We start from the raw sequence: 21,822 nt of genomic DNA on the forward strand, positions 1-21,822 counted from the left end.
TCTGTTTGTTATAAATACACAAGTCTGAATTGCCAGCTTTAATGAGTCTCTTAAGCTATAGTTTTTACTTTTGTTTTTCTTAATTAAGTTGAACATTTATGCACAATGGACAACTTAAACTGTTTTTTATCACTCGAGGGAGGACATTTTAAAGATGCTTATTTCCATAAGGATTAAAAGATATAATACTCTCTAAGTTTGAAATATGAGAAATGAGAAAAAGCAATTGAAATTGTTACAACATTCAAAATGAAGTAATTTTAAGAAGAAACTTTTGTTATTGAACAGAAAAATGTTTTAGCATGGAATTGTTATAAAGACCTCTCCTGTCTATTTTTTACTGGTCACAAATGATATGTATGGTTTCTAAAGTGATAACAATTCATATGCATGATGAAATATAATTTAAAAATTAAAAAAAATTATTCCTCTTTGGGAAATGGGATAGTACAATTTAAAAGTAAACACTCTATGATACATAAAGGCAAAAATATTGAAAGCTCCTATCATTGTGATATTTTTGTTTAAAAGGGATTATAATTATATTACCAAAAAAAAAATCAGAGAACAAATTGTGTCTGTCCAGATATAACATTTATCATCCAGTGAGAGTCAAGTGAAGGATCAGTTCCTATTTCTAAATATTTATTTCTGATCTTGACAAAACATTCATTTCAGTCTGATGTAAGCATCTTCCAAGTGCCCATCATGTACCAGTATAACAAAATCTGATTATAAACAATAAATGCTTAAAGGAAATCAGATTAACTTTTAGGAAATTCTAGTCAAAATTTGGGAGGTTCAAATGACTCAGTTAATGTGTCGTAAAAAAAAAAAATTCAAAATGTACTTGGAAATTCCTAAATTTTGTACCATATCTGTTTATGGTTTTTTGATAGTATAGCTTGTCCAAAAAATGGTCCTTTTTAAGTAGAAAATTTTACTCTTCTGGAAGCTGCAATTTTGTGAATTGTTAAGAGCTTGGGTTTTTACTTCAGGCACATCCAGGTCTGAATCTGAATCCATCACTATGGGGCCTTGGGCAAGTTACTTTATCTTTTCTGAATCTTGATGTCCTAACCTCTAAAATAGTGGTAATAATAACTAATTTGGAATATCCATGAGGTTAAATGTCATCACCAGTGTAAGGTATTCAAACTTTCTGGCATGGAAGAAGCAGTCCATACATGGTAACCGTGACTATGAGAACAAAAATGGTGACTTAGTTTGCACTATATTTAATGAAACCAGAATTAGAATTTTTGCTTTTACATACTGTCTCTTACATATTTTCATTTGCTCTTATTAATGTCCTAGCTGATATGTCCTATGATAAATATTTTCAGATTTCTTTTTTTTAAAGATTTAGTTTTATTTATTTATACATACAAGAACTGGAAAGTAGGCCAGAGGTGCGGGGATGAGAGGATTCACCAGAGACAGAGTGGGGAGCAGAACAGGCAGATCTACTGAAATACATTGCCCAGAGGAGCAGCAGGTGAGACAGGAAAGGTGTGCTGTTCCATGTGGGTTATCTCCCTGGCCGGGAATCGAACTTGTGCTGCAGTGGCTGACTATAGCTTGATAGTACTGAGGCTTAACTCCTTGCACCACCAGGAAGGCCCCATCTTTTCCAATTTCTAATTGTAACCAAGTTTAAAAGGCCCCCAAATGCACAAAATGTTGACTGCCCTGTGATGTAGCTTCAATATATTTCCCAATATAGTTTCCTTATTCACCCCATAAAAAGTTGTGGATCTTCAAAAAGGAACCTAGTCTAAGATCCCATTTGATTAATATAATAGTAAAAACACCTTAGATCTTTATAGTACTTGTTACCACTAAAAGCTTAACGTACTTTACATATCCGTCATTGCAACCAGGGACATAAGGAAGGACATTTCTCATTATTAGCGGCAAACGAGGCATTAGGAATTTAAGTAACACTTCTAAGACTAATACGAATAGAGAACAAATTTCTTGAATATCATTCTTTCTATAATATATTACTTTCTCTGGTATTAACTATGACCATTGTTATTTTAGTTAGGCTCAAAATGTTAGTGTTTAGCATTAAGTATAGGTTATAACTGAGTTAATTACTCACTGAAATCAAGGTAAATCAAATATATACCACTACAATCTAATCAAATGAAAAACATTTTTCTGCAGAGACACTTTTCATTATTCAATTATATATTTACATATATCTATAATTGCATATATTATCCATTCTTACTTACCATTCTGTTTCAACACTATGGTGAAATTTTAAATGTTACTAGTCATTTATGGCCTTGAAAGAAATCAGTTTCAATCTCCTTATCACTTACCTCTCCCCAGGCTCTTTCTCTCTCTCCACATATATTTTTATAGGCTATTATATTTATCCATTTACATAAACTCATACATGGTTTTCTATTTCTTAGTTTGTCTGTGCCTGAAAAATCTATCAAAATAAATATCCAAAGGAATATAAAGGCAGATTATATAAAGGGCACAAAAGAATATATGTTTTATAATAATTTTTTTTGTTTTGAATAAAACAAAATGGAGAAATAATGTCCATTAGACATTGTAAAACACAATGTATAAAAAAGTACTAAAACTTGCTTATGGCTTATAGTTTTAGAGTTCCTGCCTGGATTTGCTCTGCTGTGGATTAATACATATGCAACTCCAGAAGTAGAATTCAATGAGTAAGTGAAATGGAACGAACTGTAAACTTCCGGATGTCTAAATTTATAGGTTACAATGGAATAACACAATGTTTTTATTTTAAGTTTCAATTGTCATCTATCTGTACCCTAAATTATCAGATAACCTAATAATATCAAACTACTCAAAGTCAAACCCAGTTATGTGACTGTCAGATTTCTATGAGGAAGTGTAGTTGTCACCAAGAAGAAACATACATGCGCATACACAGAACAGTCTGAGCTGTTCTTTATGACCATTTCATATCAACTTCTCTTAATCCTTCATATTGATGTGACTAATTGGAAAATGTATATTTCTGATTGAGTTTATGTACATTTTAAGGCTGAAAATACTGTTGTAATAGAAATAATGTAATACTATTGTAATAAAAATAATGTATTCCTTTGGTCACTGTCATTCTGGTATGAGAAATTAGAGACTATGGTTGTTTGAAATGTCAGCTTTTGTAAACATGAGTTGGAACATGTTACATAAATGAATGGTGTTACAGACTGTTTAAGCTGTTTGAGAAACAACTAGACATTTCCTTGAATTATTTTGACACAATTTACTGTGAAATTTCTTTTTTCCTTTTACTGATATTTCTAGATTCCTTATGCAGACAATAAAAAGCCTTTCTTTTATGTTAGTGCTCATTATTTAACTCATAGACCACTGATGTTTTCTAGAATACTAATATTTCCCAGATGCAAAATGAATGCTAAAAGAGAACACCTCCATATTAGTCGTATCAAAAGGATACATGAAAATTGATACTTTTTTTTTAAAGATTTATTTATTTATACAAGAACTGTGGTACAGGCCAGATGCGCAGAAGGGTGAGAGGATTCACCAGAGACAGAGTGGGGAACAGAATAGGCAGACTGACAAAATACACTGCTGAGGGGAGCAGCAGGCCAGACAGGCGAGGTCTGCTTCGCCATGTGGGATTCTCACTGGCTAGCCGGATCGAACCCGCACTGCAGAGGCTGCGAACAGCTTCACAGTGCGGAGCTCAATTGCCTGAGCCACCAGGGAGGCCCGAAAATTTGAGACTCTTTACAAGGCTTTTATTAAAGAGGAAAATATAAATACCATGGTGTTTATTCTTTAGTTTTATTTTTTATTTTATTTTTTAAAAGATTTATTTATTTATACAAGAACTGTTTACAGGTCAGAGGCGCTGGAGGGTGAGAGGATCCACCAGAGACATAGTAGGGAACAGAACAGGTAGACGGACTGAAAGCACTGCTGAAGGGAGCAGTGGGCAAGACAGGAGAGGTCTGCTGCACCATGTGGGTTTCTCCCTGGCCGGCCGGGAATCTAACCCGCGCTGCAGAGGATGAGGACAGCTTCACAGTGCGGCGCTCAACCCACTGCGCCACCGAGGAGGCCTTATTCTTTAGTTTTAATAAGATCATTATATAAATCTATTTTATTGGTGTGTGTGTGTGTGTGTTCAGGGTTCAGGGCAAACAAAATATGATTCGGGGTGAAAATTATAAAACTTTGGTGTAGGAGAATAGAGGAACAGTAGTAGAAGTAGTAGGCTGGAGAACAATAGGATATCAGATTGTTTAGATATTGTGGAGTCACATTATAGGGGCTGATTGTGTTGGGAGAGCCAGCAGAGGGAAGCACAGATACAAAACTACTTGATACAGGATATACCTGCTGACAAGTATAAATTTTGGACTTGCTAAGCAGGAAAAGTATAGAAGGAAAGACATGTCCTCCGTGGTGGCGCAAGGGGTTAAGACACAACCTATGAAGCTTCCGCAGCCACTGCAGCACGAGTTAGATCCCCAGCCAGGGAGCTACCCACATGGCGCAGCAGACCTCTCCTGACACCCACTGGTCCCCTCAGCAGTGTATTTTAGTCACTCCACCTGTTCTGTTCCCCTGGTGAACAGTCTCTGGTAATACTCTCATCCCCCACACCTCTGGCTTGTACCCCATAAATAAATAAATCTTAAAAAAAAAAGAAGACATAAGAAAGGTTAAAAAGATTTTCATCTAAAACTCTTAGACTCCTTGGAATGAGGTGGCAAGGTGTGGCTATAGCAGAAAAGGTGGAAGACTGATACGTATAGAAGAGGGGTTCACAGGGAAAATAATGAAGGTGTTTTTGATAGTTAAAATATTTATAAGTCACTGGGGAAATGACAGAGTTGTGAACATTTTTTACTTTTGAGCCAAAAACCCCAGGAAAGCTGAGGGGGAAAGAAAACAGAAAACAGGAGCCAAACTTATCAGGCTGCACCCTGCTCAGCCAAAGGTTCCTCTAAGACACCTCTGTGTCAAGGGAGGAAAGAAGGGCTTTAAAAGTACTACTGGGAGGGCCTCCTTGGTCGTGCAAGGGGTTAAGATGCAACCTCTAAAGCTAACCGCAGCCTCTGCAGCACAAGTTCGATCCCCAGCCAGGGAGTAACCCACATGGCGCAGCAGACCTCTCCTTACTCGCCCACTGCTCCCCTCAGCAGTGTATTTCAGTCAATCTGCCTGTTCTGTTCCCCACTCTGTCTCTGGTGAATCCTGTCACCGCCCTCCACCCCAGCACCTCTGGCCTGTACCCCAGCTCTTGTATGCATAAAAATAAAATAAATCTTAAAAAAAAAAGGTACTATTTGGAAAGGACATTTTGTACCACTGAGTTAAGATTCCCAGCCTTGGAGAAAGGAGACTTGAGTGCTAGTATTAATTCTCCCACTAACTAGCTGATAACTTCAGCACAGCACTCTTGACTGAACCACATGAGTCCCAGATTAGATTAGTAATAGTAAGGTAAAGTAATATTGGAGTTGGTGAGTAACAATTATTGTGCGTGTGCTATGTGCCGGAGAGCAATCTAATGCCATAAATCACATAGTCCCCATAATAATCCTATCATTTTAAAGAGGAGGAAACTGCAAACCTAGGAAGTCAAAGTCATAAAACCAGTAATTTACAGAACTGGGATTTGGCCTCAAGGACTCTTTTTTCAGGGTCCAAGTCTTTAATCACTAATTATTAGATACTAACAAGGTATGCTCTAATGTATTTTCCAGATCTTGAATTAGTAATCATAAAGAAATACAGCAGAAATTAAAGATAACACAATACTTGCAAGAGAACTAAAGCATACAGAAAATAGATATTATAATAAACATAAACAGAGAAAACTCTAGTTTTTGTAATGGAAATGATTATATTCATGTCTTATACTATCTGTGAAGAAGTTATACTTATACTGCTGAGAAGTGGAAAGAGATAAAAGAGATAGTTGGAATGACTTTTTTCTCTAAAAATATTCAGTCAAATACAATAGGGTTTTGATAATATAAATGTCCAAGTAGCTTCTAAACACTAGATAGTGTGTTGAGGTTTGAGGAAATTTCAATTATTTTCAGGTATTTTAATTTTTAGATATCTACTCCATAATGTAGTGGTAAACAGTTATAAACTTATTTAAAAGGATAGTGTATATGTAATTTAATGACATGTGAAGACTTTTATGAAACATTATTGAGAGAAACATCATATAAGGATGTTCATTAGAACATGGAATAGGGGCAATAGGAATATAGGTAATAAGAATTGGACTTCATAGTTACTTTTTTCTTTATGTTTTCTGCATATTGGGTTTGTAAAAATTATAAGCATGCATTATTTTTCATAAATCAGAAAAACAGGTAGTTTTGTTTTTTGGGAAGGAAAACAACTCCACAGTTCATTAGCTCAAGCTTCAGCCCTGTAGCTAACAGGTGGGAGCAGGTAGTAGATACTGAGTGGTAAAGACCAGTGACCTCTCAAAAGACAACTTAGATTCACAAAGAGGACAGATTAAAGGTTCAGGAGCTTTATAATTTAGAAGCAAAATAATATTCACTTACAAATGCAAATCTTGAGATTTACTACATAGGAAAAATAAAATAATAGAAAGAGTAAAATGATGAAAGTATCAGAAATTGCTCTACTTGCTTCTTAGAAGATTGCAATATCACCTGTAACTATCTTGTCCCATTAGGATTGCCTTATACTAATTATATATAAAAACATCAACTATTTCATTCATTTACTGACTATACTCTGGCTAAGAGATGTACTTCTTTTTATTTATTTCTCCCATTATATCTTTTTATTAATATCATTTAATATTTCTCCCATTAATCTTTTTATTAATATTAATATCTATAACATTGAGTATTACTGCTCAGTAATTATGAGGTAAGTTCTAAGCACACATGTTTATGAAACCCTCACTTGCTGGAGAATCTGATAAAATGAACCTTTACTCTTAACTAGCAAAGCCTTAAAGAAGTAATTTGCTTATAGTTCTATGGTATATAAATAAATGAAAACCATAATATGGTAAATAATTATAGTAGAATCAAACAAAATCTGGCTCCCTGACAAGTACCTTTGAGTGAATTGCTATTTCAGTGCCCTAAACAGTCACCTGAGTTAATTTAATTTTCATATTGTTTAATGTCACTGTAGAAAATGCGAAACTGTTTCAAATCTATAGGATAGTACAGTCTGAACATCGTCACTTAACTTTGCCACTTGAAACATGCTCTCATATTATGAACAAAAATCTAACAAGAGCCACATATAGGTATTATTTATTTTTAAAGGAATAGTATAATTAAATTTGTATGTGTTCAGAACTGGAGAAGAAGATACCAAGAAGCAGTATCAAAATAAGAGAAATTTATTTTTTAACATGATGTGTTTTAACGTGGCTCTGTTATCTTTTAAGCTTTATAAATTGCAGACACATATTAACACTTAGATATGAATTATGACCATTTTGGAAAAATGTTATTTGTCATAAACAGAGGACATAAAGTGCCGCTGCCCTCGCTCGTGCACTCATTTGACTCACGGTGCAGTCTTGAATAATTTTAAACCAAACATGACTGCGGCAATCAATTTTCATCCAATTTATTGGGCATGAGTTAAAGCCAATTAAAAAACCATTTTTGGTGCAATTCAAGGGGAAAAATGAATAAACCCATGAAAAACAGATTTCAGTCCTAGACATGAGTCATCACTATTCTAAATAATGGTGTCAGCCCCAAATCAGAAAAAAAAAAAAAATCCTAAAATTGTGTACTCCACACTGGAAATTGCATTTATCAGCAATGACTATATACAATTGTTAATACTTTTTATCATAAATTGACCTGAAAAGATAATCATGCTCTTCTAGCATTCTGAATACTTTTTAGTATGAATTTAAAGGGCAGTTTGCAGTAGCTTCTAAGTTTCTAAATTAAGAACTAAAGGAGATAGTCATCTGTGACCTTTATACAAAGAAAGCAAAATATTTTACCTATAATGTTCAAGTATCTTTTACCTATTAGGCCATATGTCCTTTCATATGATTACCTTGGCTTTTTTTTAGGGCCATAAAATGAAACAATCCCAGTATGCTCCACATAATCTTAGGGTCATTGAAGCAGCAAAATGGAAGTTTCTGGGATGGAAATTACAGCCATAACACACAGCCACACAGTTCCAACTATATATTGAAAGGGCCTTTTCAAGTTCAGTGTTGTGGTGGTTCAGTCTATTCAAGCACACCTGGATTCTGGTTCTGCCCCTCCTGTGGCCTCAGTATATGACTTCACACTCGTTGCGGACCCTCTCCAAGCCTCAGCTTTCTCTTTGGCAGATGAGTATAAATGTAACTGCCACGTCTTTGGGATATTGTGAGCATTAAGTGGAAAAATATTTGTCAAGTGCTTAGGAGAATGCCTGGCACAGAAAGAAACTTCAGTGGATGACAGAACTGGTCAGATGAAAGCCCACTTCTTCTCACTTATAGTAGTACATCAAAGCTTCATCTACCCATGGAATTTTTTTCTTTTAGGCTACAGAACGCCTGGTCTCTACCCTGGCAGAGTCTATTCAGTAATTATGAGGTAAGTTCTAAGCACATGTGTTTATAAAAACCTCCATGGGTGATTCTGATGAACCACTGATTTAAAGCAAAAAATAGTAGAGATTTTCTGTTACTCAGTTAACATGGAGTTAAAGTAAACTCTGACTTGAACTACTTAGGTGCGTCTGTCTCTGTTGAGCAGACTCACCGGAATAATTGCCAGATTTTTACACTGTATTGTGCTGAAAGAGATTTAACTGGGAAACTTTCAAAAGATTTTGTTTACATTTATATGCCTCTGAGGTCACAGAGTAAGCATGATTTTCCAGAATTTTCTGTTAGTAAAATGAAAGAACAAATGTGTAAGAGATAATCCTGGGAAATTACAGAGTCATTCTATTAGCATGGATATATTTTCGTGTTTATTATTTCCGTAGTTTTCACTTCCATTTAATAAACATAGGCAGATAGCCAGTACTACCAAATCAATTTTTTCAGTTATATTTTCCTGTTGAGTTACTTCATTTCTAAGTATCTTATTTTAAATAAGCAGTATCCTAAGTTATAAGAGATTAAAGCATGCCACACAGTTAAGGAAAGCAATGACAAGAAAAACATTCATTTAAGCCAGACATGATGACTCTACAAGTTATGCACCATGATTGTTTAACAAAAATAATGGTACTTTCCATGACAGAAACTTTTAAATAGTAACTGAAACTAGCACTGCCTTTTATATTTTCCCATTAGTGAAGACTAATTTTTATAATAATAACCTGCCTGTCATCTTGGAAGGGAAAGAAATATTGCCTTAGAAGACCCTGGATTGGGCCTCCCCTGGTGGCGCAGTGGTTGAGCGCTGGGCTGCGAAGCTGCCTGCAGCCTCTGCAGCTCTGGTTCAATCCCCAGCTGCTGGTCAGGGTCCCACAGGGCGCACAGACCTCTCCTGCCGCCCGCTGCTCCCCTCAGCATGTATTTCGCCCACCTGCCTGCTCTGCTCCCCGCTCTGGCTCTGGTGAATTCTCTCAGCCTCCCGCGCTTCTGACTGTACCCAGTGCTTGTATAAATAAATAAATAAATCTTAAAAAAAAAAAAAAAAAAAAGACCCTGGAATTCAGCAATATTAGTGAAGGAGCCAGTACAAGGCTAGAGGAACAAAGGATAGCCAGGTCCTATAGGTATCAAGAAAAGGTGACAGGGAGGTCAGAAAACCAAACATAAGCCCTCCCTGGTGGTGCAGGGGTTAAAGATACAGTGCTATCAAGGTATTGCCAGCCACTGTAGCACTAGTTCCATCCCTGGTGGCCAGGGAGCAAACCCATAGGGCACAGCAGACCTCTCATGGACCCACTGTTCCCCTCAGCAGTGTACTTCAGTAGATCTGCCTGTTCCGCTCCCCAACTATGCCTCTGGTGAATCTTCTGCCTCCCCCGCACCTCTGGCCTACACCCCAGTTCTTGTATGCATAAATAAATCTTAAGAAAAAAAGAAAACCAAACATAATATTTTCACCATTTTTGCCTAGGAGAGGTCTAAGTCTTACTGGTATAGGAAATCAGAGTTAAATATACCTTGGCACTTCCCTACATAAAAGTTCAAGAAAATTTCAATACTGTCACACCACCAGACAGAATTTTTAATTTAGAGGGCTTTTAGAGAACTGTGGATTGATATACCCGCTTCCTGGATCTAAGGATACAAATTGTATAGATTATCTAAGAGCTCACTGAGAAAATACTTATCCTCTGGTTTAGAAATGATGCCAGAGTCTAGATATAGTTTCACATTATGTATTGGCAAGCTATTGGTGGATCAAGGAGAGGTTGATTAAGATATTGATTAAGAACTGGTATTCCAAGATTTTGAACTAAAACTGTGAATCTTTCCATTTCTATATATGAAATGATAATTGCTTTTATATAATTTTTATAATTACATCTATAAGAACTGGCATAGTTCTTATTGTTGAGCCTAGGAATTGAGAAGAAAATAATTTTTTAATGTACACAGTTTTCTAGTAAATTATCCAAAAGCCTTTCAGGAACATACTTCCTTTTTCTTATTAAGCAAACTTTTATTCCCTTTTTGATGATTCCCCAAAAGTTTCAAAATCAGGTTGTAAGATAACTACTCTATGTTAGAACTTCACGATATAAAATGGCCTGAAATTACCTTGGAACATAAAAATGAAAAAGGAAAAGTGAAACCTTCCGCTGTTTTTGTTTATAAATGTAATATTTTATCTAAATATAGCCTCAGATGATTAGTTTCTAAAGCATAGCTCTTTGAAATTTTAGGGAGAGAGCCCTTTCAGGAATTTTCTCTTTTTTTACCAGCAGAGAATTGCTTTTTCACAGCTGGGAGCTTGAACAGCTGTTGACTTTGGAACTTCTCTATTTCCCTAGGTGAGAGTTCAAGGAACCTCACTGTGCCATCCAAAAAAACAGTCAGCAGTGTATAGAGTCAGAAACATGTCCCAATGCAAACTAATTCTAAGGCCACCCTTGCACACGCCTCGTAGGACTAGGGAACAGATAAGTCAGAGCCCCTGTGTCACTGGAATGGGGGAGATCTTCTCAGTTGAGGAAACCCAAACTCTAAAAGAATCTGCTTTCCAATCTGTAGTCAGATCACAAGTCCAGTGATGATAAGGATTCCTTGAAGAATTTTTGATATCAGTGAGTCTCAGAATTTGTTGTCCTTTAAGAATCTATCAGTTACACCTATCCTTTTTTAAACATTATGTAGGAAATTCCATTTCATTTAGAGTGCATTTCTGAGCCTGTATTAGTGCACACTAGACAGTTAACTCCATTCAGAACTTTCAGAAAGCACAAGCAAAAAGACTATTTCAGAATAGCTGCCACTGCAGTACTATTTCTTGTATCCACTAGAGGACTCCTCTCAGAATGTTGAAAATCTCTCCCCTCTCATTCCCTGTGGCCTCTGGCATTTGATGCTCAACTAACTCTTGAGTTGGGCCACTGGCTACATATCAGTGTTAGAATGAAAACATTCCCCCTACTTTAACACCTCCTGCTAGTTCAATAAAGCTATGTTTAAATAACTGAACTGGCTTCAATGAACTGTACTTGCCATTTTTTCCTGCTTCTTAGCTAGATAAAATGGAGATAATTATGAAGTGGATGAGCAGGTTTAATGAAAGCCAGTTTCTTTTGGTATACTCCTGAAGCAGCAATCATCATCTGTTTGGCTTTTGAAGAGCAACAATTATAATCACTTAAACCCCCAAGGGGAACAAAAATAGAATTTACATTAGCATATAAAATATACAGCTGGATTGGGCAAGCCTATGAAATTCTGGGGAAATCATTCTAATCTGAATGCTATTCAAACTCACAAGTAAAATGAGTTCAAGAGTATTTTACATGCTTCCTTCCTATAAAATAATACATATAACAATGTTGAGAGGATTTTCCTAAAAATGAACACAAGGAAATACAAAAATGTTGCCAGGAGAGAATCCCAGCAGGAATGGGCTAAACTGTATTGTCATGATATCAGAGTACAAAATGCATAATGATATGCACATGAAGTACTAATCACTCTGAAGTGAAGCTTTTTCACGCATTTGGGAATTTAAGTAAGAAAATAGGGTGGCATTAGTCTCATCTATGATGAAACCTAATCATAAATAAGAAAAATTTCAGATTAATTTTACCTACCTCCTCCACTGTAAATGTGAAAGCGGTACAAAGGAAAGTGGAATCACTTAAGTTGATACCCTATTGTTATGAAGCAGACTCTTTCTCCTATTTTAAAACATTTTCATATCATTTCCTTTCAAATAACTTCTTTCTTATACTTCCCCTTCTAATTCTAGCCCAGATCACAGGCAATCTCCTTCACCATTTATGTTATTTAATTACTTTTGCTTTTGTGTGCCTTTCAATGTTTGCAAGATACTTTTTTTTTTTTGGTAGAGCATAAAAGAATAAAAATGGAGCTTTGGCTTTATCCATTATGCTACTAGCAACAAAACACTAACACAATCAATATATTAAAGCCTTTCCTGGCTGTGCACATTTGTCAAAGGCAATGTATCTGAGAAATTACACTAATGAATTGTGAAAAATATAGTAATCCATACAGGAAACTTGCTCTCTCTCATCATAAGTACATATCAATATATAAAAACTAGAAATATATATGTATATTTCATCTAGATATTTTTGCAGATCCATTATTACTTTGTTTTAAATGCCAAAAATAAAAAATCAGCATGCAAAACTTCACCTATACTGAGAACCTTCCTGAATACCCACACCGAAGCCAACTGCAGGCGTATTGGTGTGAGTTTCTTCTGGGCACTTTACACATACCTCTGATAGCAATTATCTCACTGCCTTAGAACCATTTGTTGACATGTCTTTCTCCTACATAGACTTTGAATTGTCTGACAGCAAAGCCATTTTTCCAGTGAGCTAATCTTGGGTTCTAGAACTGTACCTAGAACCTAGGAAGCACTCAGCAATAATGTTTGTTGAGTGAAGTATATCATTAATATGGATTCCAAAACATATCAACATGTTATGATAAGAATCAGACAGACATTAAATACCATCTCTGCCTCAATATCAAATTGAGAAGTGATAAATCAGCAATGAGAAATTAGATATTCAGTCTAGATTTCTATAATAATTTTATTCTCATTGTCCTAAACAAGGGATAGTGGTTATTTTTAAGATTTTACTAAATACTTATGTGTCCTGTGACTTAATTCTATTGGAAATACTCAAAAAAACTGAGTTCTCGGTTTCTAATGGTAATAATCTCAGGTCTCATTAACTTAATATTTCTGTTTTTTGTTTTTTGTTTTTTTTTAAATTAAAACCATTAACACAGCCTTCTAAGTCTTTGGGACTATCTGTCAGGTGTGGCAGTATCCATCTTGTATTGTTTGCCCTTTCCTGTAAACTCTCATGTTCTGAGAAAGTCTAGAACACACAAACTTTACTTTGAACATAATATGTAATGATCTTATGTTTAAAAGAATTTAAAGGGCAAATTGAAGTAAATAGCTTGAAGGATTCCAGAACCTCTGCAGGAACTAAAAGTGTTTTCATTCTTTTCCTTATGTAAACATAATCCACATATTTCTACTAAATTCCCAAGTGATGTCATCATTTTGTATGAAGTTATAGGAAAGCAATAGTGGAGAGTTAGAAGAAAAAGGATTCTATAGACTAAATCTAAAATGTTTTTAGATTTTTATTTAATAATAAATGTTATTATAGTTATCATTAGAAAAATTCAGTTTTGTGGCATTAATTATCCCATAAGTTTAACATGGAAAAACTGCTTTAATAATGTTTTTGCTGTAACTTTCTCCATATATTTATTATTACATATTTATCATTTATATATATAGACCTGTGCACTTTTATGAATTTGAAGGGAAAGAAAATTGTCTAGATACAACCCTATGATTTTAGTATGTAATAATGTAATATAAATTTCCAAACCAAGAATAAAATGGAAAATTATGCCAATATTTAATTAACTATGATAAAAACAGATCCTCAATTTTATTTGAAATGAGGCAAGTAACTAATATCAGTTCTTGAGGGATAAAAATTCTAAGGTCTTTCAAGTTCAGAGTGAAGTAGAGTTGAGTTATATGTGACTGCTAAAATATTGTGGGGTTGAAATTTTCAGTCCTCACAATTCTCCCCCTTTGTAACATGGCCCTTAAAAGCCCAAAATTATCAGACTTTTAAGAAAGTTATTGACACTTTGTAGTAATAGGGTTTAAACATGACATATGAAACTTACAAAATAGATGAATCATATTTTTTAAAGATTTTCGCTTAACAAGAGCCTTAATTTAAACGCTCTTTTAACATGTGAGCTCTCTGCATCTTTAAAAAGTAAACTAACAAAGAAAAGTCTTAAAGAGAAAAACTCAGTAGCTCATTTATTGCATTAAGTGCAGATGGAGTTATTCTGACTGTTTTCATTTCTTCTCAGTGAAAGAGAAAAGTTGGACAGTTTTCAGTTAATGTAAATGATGTTATTCAACATTTTTTGCATTGGTGCTTAGGGGAATTGAGTTGATTAGCTTGATAAAGTCATATAATCTACATTATTGCAGATCCAAGTTAATAAATAAATTAACCCAAGCAGATACAATATCTATGTCCCAATCTCTTAGGCTCAAAGATTTTGTAAATTAAATAAGAGCAAAATTAAAAGGAAAAAAACTCAAAGTTTTCCCCAGTATTAGAAAAATATTTAATATTTAAAAAGGAGTCACAAAATAGGGCCCTACTTGAATTTTTAAATTTTCTATATCAATTTCTATCTTTATGTTTCTGTAGTTCACTAAATGAGGGCAGTTTATAAAATAGAGAACCCCTTATCACTGAATAATTACAGTAGAAGTTAAGTGAATGTAAGTATACTAAGGTAAACTATACTTAAAAAATAAATATATGGCAAAAAAATCACCAAATGATTTGCTAACTATAATATTGTGTAACATTTCACTACTTTAGCAATTATTGTAATCAAATTTTAAAAGTCTTTAAAATGAAAGATTAAATTTAATATGGATTAGTAAAATGAGAAAATCAGTCTGCTTTTTTAATTTAAAGTCCCTTTTAAGGAAAATTGGGTTTGCAGTTAGGATTTCCTTTTACATGTAGGCATTATTGGTACTTATTTCAACTTGATTATTTGAAATAAGTTATAAACAAATTTTGATAGTCTTCCTTTCCTTTTGTTTATTTTTGGGGTAGTATGGATAAAGCAATAAATTCTCCATTATTAATGACTCCCAAAGAGAAACAACCAGTCAAACCAGCCTATATTATCCAAATCCAATCTGGGAATAAACTTAGGAATATTTCAGTACATTTTTTTTCTGCAAAAATGTTTTACCAAAGAAAGTAGCTTGATAAATAGGCATGATAAATAAGCATGCCTATCTTTGGAAACTGTGGAGGTTATATAGATTGTATATAGAGGGTCTCTTTAAATTCAGTGAATTATTTCATATTTTCTTCTACTGAATTCTCATTTTGTTTGAATTCTTTGGACCCAAGTTTTTAGTCAGATAGACTTTGATTCAAATCCTTCCTAACTATCTAAACTTACTTAATTTATAGACACCATAAAAGTACCACCTAGAGTGACTGAAGATTAATCATTTTATGTTAATTAATATATTAAGCACTACATAGGTAACTGGATTCATGGTTAGATCATGGCAGGTAACAAATCTTAACTATTAAAATTAGTATCTTAGTTACTTCAGATTATGTATTGGATGTAAAATACACAGTAAGTATAATCTAACTAGAAGTAATACATGAAGTTGTTTTTGGAATTTTAAAAATCATAGCATCATTTCAGTCGTTCCTTACATGCTTTTTTGCTCATAGGCACATCTCAGTCCTAGATAAGATACAAATGTCACATCAGACGATAAGATACAATGTCACATCAGACGACCCTGGCTACCACCTACCCCCACTACATTTCATTCATTTTCTCCTATAATCATGACACCTATTTACTTAAAATGAGTCAATATTATAGGCAGCAATGACTATTTCTATAAGAATATTGTTTAATTGAAAATGCTTAGAATTTAGTTCTTCTGAACATTATAAGTTTTCTGCTATTTACAACATCTTTCTAAGGGACTGAGGTTTAGGGAAAATATCAAAACATGATCACTATATTTCCAATGTGCCAATAACATGTAATTAGAACACATGAAAGAAATTACCTTATGGTATAAAAAAATGTCCATTATGAAATGCTTAGCAAAAGTAAAATTGTCACAAAATTATGATATTTAGAAGACAGTTTTCATTTACCCAACTTATTTTAAACCACAAATTTTTATAAATGACTTCAGCTGCAACAGTTCTTCAATGTGTAGGTGGAAAGTTACAGTAAAGTTGGGGGCTTATTTGAAATTATGAGTATGATAGCATAACTCCAGTGAAAAGTATTTTTCTCCAAGTATCAAAATAGTCCATTTTTACATATTAGTATAGGCCATTAAGTTACTTGCAAATATCTGTACAACAGTAGTAGATCATGAAATCTTACTTTGTTTATACGGTGTCAATACAGTTTAAGATGTTACTCTAGTATAGTTCAAGATTAAGTATAAAACTATATAGGTATGAATGTTCAGTAGTATGGTCCAAAATAAGTTACAGCTTTAAAAATATTGTTAGTAAACTATCTGTATTCTAAGAATATTAGCATAAAAACCAACTTCCCAACAGATTCTTGCTGCTACAAGTATATAAAGTACTGTATTTAAAACTAAACTCTTCCCAAGTATTTTTTTCAAAGTTTTGCTAAGTTGATTTCTCTTATACCAACAGGTTAGTAGTTTAGTTAGTCATTTTGTGTATAAGCTGTCAAACAAAAAATGTTTTAAGGATAGTGAGTGCAAAAAGCAAGATTGAAAGTCACAGTGATGACTTGGTATAACTTCCTGAATAGTTACTGATAAATTTAGTGACTTCAAGCAGAACAGACTAAACATAAGTGAGTTGTCAAAATAAGCTATTGTGATATATGCCCAATAAAATGTATATATCTTTATTGCAATACCGCCAATTAAAGAACTATTTTCTATGTTTACCATGATAAGATGAAATCTATAATAGCTGAAAAGAAATCTTTATTTCAGAACAGATCTTAAGAAATGTAAGTACATGGAATTCATGTCTACAAACTTATAAATGAAAGTTAAGAATCATCACAAGAAAACAATTCTTTTTAGGGGGATTTTTGTGTTTCCATCCCATCCTCCACATGAGAAAACAGAGATGGCCTTGCCTCATCAGAGGAAGTGCAGGTCCGTTCCAATAAAGGACTGTTGTCATCTCCATGGCAACAGCCCCTAACAAATTAAAAGGCTACTAGAGGCACAACCAGAAAAAGTTAAGACTAAAAGTTAAGAGCGTTGTTGTTTTAAAAGTTGAGTCTTTTATGAAACTTGGAATTGTTAACTTTATCAAAATATTGAACCGACCAACTATTTCCAGTAAGGGAATGAAATAAAGGGGGAAAAGTCAGAAATTCTTCCCTGAAATATACCTGAAAGAATCTCTACACTTTAGTTTTAAATGGTAGCTGGGGGTGGGGGTGGTGAGAAGGGAGAAGCAGGAAGGCGAGTAGTAAGCAATTCATTTTTCCAGTCTCATACCTTTTAAAATGTATTCCAAATGTATTATTTGATTACTTACAGCATTTACAATCTGCCTAAGAATGATGGCTCCTAAGGTTGCTACCTGAGGAAGTGCAAGGAGAGGTAGCAGTCTGATAGGGCAGGTGAGGTCACACAGATGTTGCAATGACTAAAGGTGACCCCACTCCACTGTTGCATTTCTTTTTATGGAGTTTTGATCCGGAATGGCCTGGCTACTGCATCCAGTTCTTGAGTTCAAGAAGTCAGAGCAGTCCGGTTCTTTGGAAGCCAAACAATAACCCAGTTCCTTTGCCTCCCTCCCTGCACCTCGACTCTGCTGATTGTCAACTCTCATCCATCCTATTACCATCCCAAGAGCATCAAGCAGATAAACATGGAACTTGTTTACTGACCATAGTAAAGAGTAAAACAAAATTAGAACTACTGTTGTTTTTTTTTGTTTGTCCGCTTCACCGCCCGCTCCTCTCAGCCCGTCCTTTGTGTGTGATGATTCCCCTTCCAACCACCCGCAGACCAAGCATACGAGAAGAAATGGTAATTTTTGGTTTAAAAGTTCACTTACCACGGCAACCTCATATTGCTTTGTCATGCTTTTTGCACTTAATTTTTCAAAACTGCTTGTGCAGGGCGCAGAACTGGGAAGGCAGGACTAAAGTATCTCTAGTAATCACAACAAAAAGGAGAGAACATTCACCAATCAGAATTACATTTAAATGCACAAGCCCCAGAGCAAGACGCACGGTTCAGACCGTACCAGGGAGGGGGTGGGGGTGGAAAAGCTTAGCTAACAAAACAAAAGGTTAAGGGGGAGAGTTGAGTGGTTGGAGGGGAAATTGATCCAAGCCGCCTTTTGACTGAGGACTGGCTTAAAACCACCACCACCCTCACACCCCACCCAACCCGCCCCCGGGCACCCCCGCGATTACCCGAGCGACTGCACTTGCCTCCAGCCAGCACAACAGCAGGAGAGGAATGCCCCATCTAAGTTCACTAACCCTGCCATAGTCTTCCTCTCTCTGCCTGACGGGTTCGTTCAGGAAAATGCTTCCAGAGGCATCCATCCACTTGAGGTCTGGGCTTGGCTGCTGCTGCTGGGCTGCCGCAAGCAGCTGCTAGGATCGTTGCCTTCTCGTTCCTGCCTCTTTCGCGCTGCACAATAGCCCCGGCTGGGTGCACCTCATTAAGCCAGCCCGAGCGCCCCAGGAGCAGGGCAAGCAATGTGACAGCGCTGCCCCTTTGTAATGACTGTGTGATGGATGCAACCGAAGGGTGGGGTCTGGGTGGGTCAAAACTGTTAATGACAGTATGTATCATTCTGTCTGTCTTCCAAGAGAGGGACCCCCCGCCCCCTCTCCGCGTCCGCCCCCATCTCTCTGTCTCTCTCTCTCTCTCTCTGTCACGCACACACACTTTCCTTCCTCTTTCACCATCTTTCCATGGCGTTTTCTGCAGCCAGCGTTCAAACAAAGTGTGAACATCAAGGGGTCATTTCCAACTCAACATAGTACGGATGGCGAAATTATCCAAGCATTTAAAGAGACGATCCTAAAATGAGATCACACAAGGTGGAAGGGGGTGAGGAAACCTCGGGGGAGAGCGCGCGCGACATGAACTCGCCAATAGTTTGCTACAGTCGATCCACGCGCACCACCAACTCTGCGCGGCTCCCAGAGGCGCGGGACAGCGCTGCCCCGCGCGCGACGCTCCTCCAAAGGCCGGGACCCTCTGGGGGGGCTGGCAGCAGGATGAGAAGGGGGAAATAAAAACCACCAGAGAGGCTCTGGACCGGGAGTAGCATTGCAGAAAGGGCGCCAGCACCCTGGTAGTGCGCAAGGTTGTTGGGGAGAGACCCCCCCCCAATCCAGATCAAAACCCGGAGAGGCCGGGAGGGGCGCGCAGGTAGCTGCAGGAGCTCCACGGTGCGCGAGCGCCGGGTCAGGCGAGGTGTTCTGCTTCGGCACGTTGGTTACCCCTCGGGCCGAGCGCGCTGTCCCACTTCTTAGAGTTAGTTCAGTGTTGCTCTCTCCTGCCCGGGAGCCCCTCCCTGCAGGTGTGCCGCCAAATCACCAAGTTGGGGACTCTACCTGCGCCTCTTCTCTCTTGGCTGCAAACCTCTCACCCCCTTCGGGTTTCATTGCGCAGTTCGTCTGCGCCTGGGCTGCGCTCAGAAGGCAGAAAGCACATAAAAAAATCTCTCCTTTAGTCTCTTTTGTGGAGCGTCTTGGATCTTTGCTTCGCTGCTTCTTCATTGCCCGTTTGAAATCCGCTAGTACTCTCTCTCTCTTTTTTTTTTTTCCCATTTTATAAATGGTCAGAAGAATCCAGTTCACTGTTTTTCAAGTAGAGGAAAGCCTTGCAGAATACTTTATTTCAATATTTGGACAAACAGAACGTTATTTTCACACTCAAGTGCCCATTTCCAACTTGCTGGGATGCTGTATGCGCTTGAAGTGGCTGCAAAGCACCTTTTACCCATCCCCCCATGATATTTATTTACGTTTATTAGAGTTTATGGATCACTTCTCTACACTATGTGATCCACTTCTACATTTTCATCGTATTGCAAAGGGCAGATAAGAGAAAGCAAAAACAGAAAGCAGGACGTTTTTGTCTAATGAAGCTATTAATTTATTAATCACTTAAAACGTGTACATATAGGTGTACAGCCTGTTCTGAGCTTTCCGAGAGCACTACAGACTTTTTTGCCACTTCCCCAAAAGGCTTCTGATCCATGAGGAAGGTGAAAGAATCCCAAGCTCTTAATTGCTTCTATAAGAAAACACTTCCAGTAGATGGGAAGGAAAGATCTTGGCAGAAGGCTTTCAGGCTAAGGAAAAGCAGGGTGTGGTGTTGGCTTTACCTGATTTCTTCTGACTTATTAAGCCTTGAAGGAAACAGAAGACTTCTTGTTTTTATTAAGCAGTTATGCTTCACAACTTCTTATAATTTGAAGTTGTAAGGTACTATGATTTGAAGGTATACCAGGTTTATGATCACATCTTCTCTATAATTAAATGAAAGGAAAGTGGGGGGTGGGGGGCAGCAAAGGAAGGCCAGTTGGAATTCAGCTACAAACTAAATTAATTTACTAATTTATTGACTATAGTAACACCAACTAATAAAGCATGCTTAGAAGAAATCTTTAGAGATATACCTTAGTGAGTATGAATAAAATCTATATCTAATTATATGTTATTAATAATTGTTTCTATGTGAAGAGCTCTTTTAAGGGCATCTGAAACTGTTTTTTTAAAAAACATTTCCTCTTATGTTGTTTTACTAGTAATTTGGATAATGGGAAAAGAGGTTAGTTCATAAAATACTTTGAGTAGAGACAGTGAATGGCTCTTGTAGTATGTTATTGATGAAGCATAATAATAAACCATAAAAGTTTATGTTGCTATTAAAGCTCCCATTTCCTCAGGACCTAGACAAGCAAGAGTCTAAATACTTTCCTTTTAAAATTGTCTCCCGGTTGAAAACTACTAGAACATTTCTTAAAGAATAGTTCATTACCTGGCTGAATAATTCTCCTCCCTACTTCCAAATGACTTTTCAACACTTTTGAAGGCATTCAAAAAATACATTTCACTAAGTTCTCTTCTCTTTGATCTTTGTTTCTGCTCCCTCAACCTAGAACTATATCTATTAGGAGAGAGAAAAATGGAAGAAATGGGAATATGAACTAATGCAATATAAGAATTTTCCTCACATTTTGAAAAACAGACTAAAGAAATGAACAATAGATTTGGACACTGGGTCTTTTAACAAATGAAAATTTTAAGATGTAATAAAAACAGCTCCAGTAAATGTATGCATTAAATGTATTAACCTTGTGAAAATAAGATTGCACCTGGGAGAAGTTAACACAGTTGGAGATTATTAAGACACATCAACTCACTCAGCATTAATGAGGAGAACCTGAGCCTAGTATGGAACACAGTTGTACTAAATTGGCAAGAATCATACACTTGAATGAAAATTGAAATTTTTCTAGGAGGAAAGGCTCTATCAAGTCTAAAGAAAATCTATAGATATGTTTTTATATTTA

The 21,822-nt window shown here is 36.1% G+C and overlaps 1 protein-coding gene across 3 annotated transcripts in view; it reads right to left on the reverse strand.

Moving 5' to 3' along the window:
• ELAVL2 (ELAV like RNA binding protein 2) overlaps positions 1-18,431 on the reverse strand; it is a 161,414-nt gene extending 142,983 nt beyond the window's left edge. For all 3 annotated transcript variants that reach the window (XM_054688802.1, XM_054688800.1, XM_054688799.1), the window contains exon 1: positions 18,334-18,431. In XM_054688802.1, coding sequence (XP_054544777.1) covers positions 18,334-18,360 — 27 coding nt within the window. In that variant the 5' untranslated portion in view covers positions 18,361-18,431. The remainder of the gene's footprint in view (positions 1-18,333) is intronic.
• Positions 18,432-21,822: the final 3,391 nt, after the last annotated feature.

This window comes from Talpa occidentalis, unplaced genomic scaffold (assembly GCF_014898055.3).
Source record: "Talpa occidentalis isolate TD23 unplaced genomic scaffold, MPIMG_talOcc4v2.1 talOcc4.7, whole genome shotgun sequence".
Classification (NCBI taxonomy): Eukaryota; Metazoa; Chordata; class Mammalia; order Eulipotyphla; family Talpidae; genus Talpa; species Talpa occidentalis.